The following is a 2744-nucleotide window of genomic DNA, read 5'->3' as shown; positions in this document are numbered from 1 at the left end:
AAAAAATGATTATAAATAAAATCAAGATTGGAAGCTATCATTATTTTTATTATCATTATTATTAATTTTAAAATTTTTTAATTTTCTCTCCTAAAAAATATCAAATGTAGTTGACATTTTCGCCACCAGTTGCGGTGCTGAAGTACCGAACTTCTCTAGCGGTTCGAGGTCGATCGACCTCTGTTTTTTATATAATGAGTGTACGTCTTTTTTGCTTCGTTCGATTGTGCGTGATTTAATAACTATTTAATTGTTCTCGGAATTCCCTCATTTACGGTGCTAGCTTTATTAAATGATAAAAAATTTGTCTTGACAATTGTCTATAGTAACTTGAATTATTACTTGTACATTGGTGAATTTTGAATAGTTTACAATTATGTCATCGTCTTACTATCGAGTAAAAAAATGGCGTGCATTAAGAAAACAAATAAATACAAACATTTTTTGTTACTATATGTAGCATGCAGAATGTTAAATGATTCTGATAATGCTGTACGTCATGTCGATTATGCACAAGATCCGTTAAGAAAATTTTTTGAATTATTGCCATCTGAATATGGAGATGATTCACAAGTATTAAGCATGCATAACTTAATTCACGTGGCAGACGATGTTCGTCATAATAGAGTTTCTTTAAGTGAAATATCTGCTTTTTGGGGAGAAAATTATATAAGCTTGTTTAAACATTTAGTGAAATCTCCAAAAAAGCCGCTTACTCAGATCGCAAATCGACTAAGTGAATTAGAATGTAGTGATAAATTGAAAATAAAAAAAAAATCTACGTTGTGTACATGTAAATATATACTGCCAATGTGTTTATTTGTAGACAATCACCAAAAATATTTTAAAGTTCAATAAGTGGAATTACAAGGATTTAATCTAACTTGCAAGCATCCTAATAATGTAATACAATTAAACGACGGCAAAATTTTTATGATTCATAGTATATTAAATATTAGTGAAAATTGTGCAGTTCAAGAAAATATCAGCAATCTATATATTTACGGGACTATAGAAAATAGAAAAAAAGAAGTCTTCGATTTCCCCACTCCGTCAACAGATGTTGGTGTTTTGAAAATAGTTTCTTGGGAGAAAGATAAAGTCCTAGTTGGAATTCGATACGTACATCGAAAGTGTATGCTTTTTAATGTAAACAATTCTCAATATGTCTTGACATTGCTACATGTATAAGTTGATTGGTATTTCGTGGTACGCAACGTGTTCATACTTGTTGGTGTTTTATTTCTTCTATTGAATATTTAGTGATACAGTTCTCAGTCATCAGTTTAGTCTGAAACAGTCAAGTGTGCTCGTCAGTTTTCTTAAACTCAGTGACTATAACATCAGTGGTTATAATAATATCTGGACATAATTCTGACGATAATAACTTTTGATAATGTCCGATTCTGATGTTTTGTATGTTGTGGTGGAGTTTGACGAATTAGTCAATAAAAAAAAGTGCGTGGAGTTGTTGCCAATTTCTTGGTTATCAGATGATGATAGCAGGTGCTATTATCCTCCCAAGAAAGACTATGAAAAAGTGGATGAATGGACAAAAAATCTAGAGGATCCGAAAGAAAATTGGTCATCATATCCTATAAACATTATTGCAACAGCTAGTAAGTAAAAAAAATAACAACTATTACATTATTTAATTTGTTTTTCTTGTTTTCATTAAACGACATTTTCTGGAATTGATTCTTTGAATGATAATTATCATCATCATTTAAAAGTAATTAATTACTTTCGAAATTTATATATTTTTGGGATATTGTATATTCATGTATTTTCTTCATAATTTTTTGTATTTTAGTAATTATTATTTCTGAATAACGATTTTTTATTACACTGATATTTGAACAAATTTAATTATCATTATAGAAGACTACGAGCAAGGACTACGACGATTGAAAAGATCTTTCAAAAAAAAAAACAGTGAATAGTTCTGACAGTGAATCTCAACAATTAGCAAGTTCAGAACCTCTCCTGTTGGACTCTCAAAGTGTATCAAAATCATTACTCAAAACAAAACCACTGCCAAGAACTGAAAATAATGCGCTTGGAACAATTTTTGAAAATGACTCAGATTCCATCGCTGGTCCATCTAGTCGGCAGCAAATGACCTCTATTAATGAAGGTTAGTATGAAGTGTCTTTCTTTTTCTCAAACTGATTTTTCTGTGACGATATGCCATGTTTTTCCTAATCCAAATGATGTATTGCAGCTATTGATGATTTAAAAGTATTTTTCAAAAGAGAAATAAATAACGCAAAGCGAAGTATTTTATATGATTTGGAACAGAAGATTAATACGATAAAAATTGAATTATCAAAACGTCCAGGTGAAATTGCACCATCAGAACCCTGGAGAATTATAGGTGAACTCTTGCCAGCTATGGAAATTAATAAATTCCTAGAATTAAATGAAATTTTAAGTACAGACAGCGAAAAACAAGATGCACTGGTACGTAAATCAAATATTCAACTGTATATTAATATTATTTAATTTGCTTTGTTGTATCACTTATATTTGTCGTTTTATTTACAGAAACAAATTTTTCAATTAGAAACCATTGGTTCCACGAATTATGCTGCAGATATCAATAAAATTCTAAAAAAATTAATTGGAAAAGAGGTTCAATTACTGTATAGCGGATGCGGTAGAATGGCAAATGGGGTTGGAAAAAAAAATTTTTCTGCGACGGAATTTTTCAAAATCATGAATGGTAAAGTATGATAATAATT

The 2744-nt window shown here is 29.9% G+C and overlaps 1 protein-coding gene across 1 annotated transcript; it reads left to right on the top strand.

Moving 5' to 3' along the window:
* Positions 1-1968: 1968 nt before the first annotated feature.
* LOC112906298 lies at positions 1969-2676 on the top strand (the record flags this gene model as incomplete). Its single annotated transcript, XM_025980194.1, has 3 exons — positions 1969-2137; positions 2225-2463; positions 2548-2676. Coding segments are annotated over exons 1-3 (387 nt in total), but the record flags the coding sequence as incomplete, so codon positions are not given.
* Between the last annotated feature and the right edge of the window lie 68 nt (positions 2677-2744).

This window comes from Agrilus planipennis, unplaced genomic scaffold (genome assembly GCF_000699045.2).
Source record: "Agrilus planipennis isolate EAB-ADULT unplaced genomic scaffold, Apla_2.0 scaffold357, whole genome shotgun sequence".
Lineage (NCBI taxonomy): Eukaryota > Metazoa > Arthropoda > Insecta > Coleoptera > Buprestidae > Agrilus > Agrilus planipennis.
Note: the sequence above shows the minus strand (reverse complement) of the source record. Positions and strands in the feature narration are given on the sequence as shown.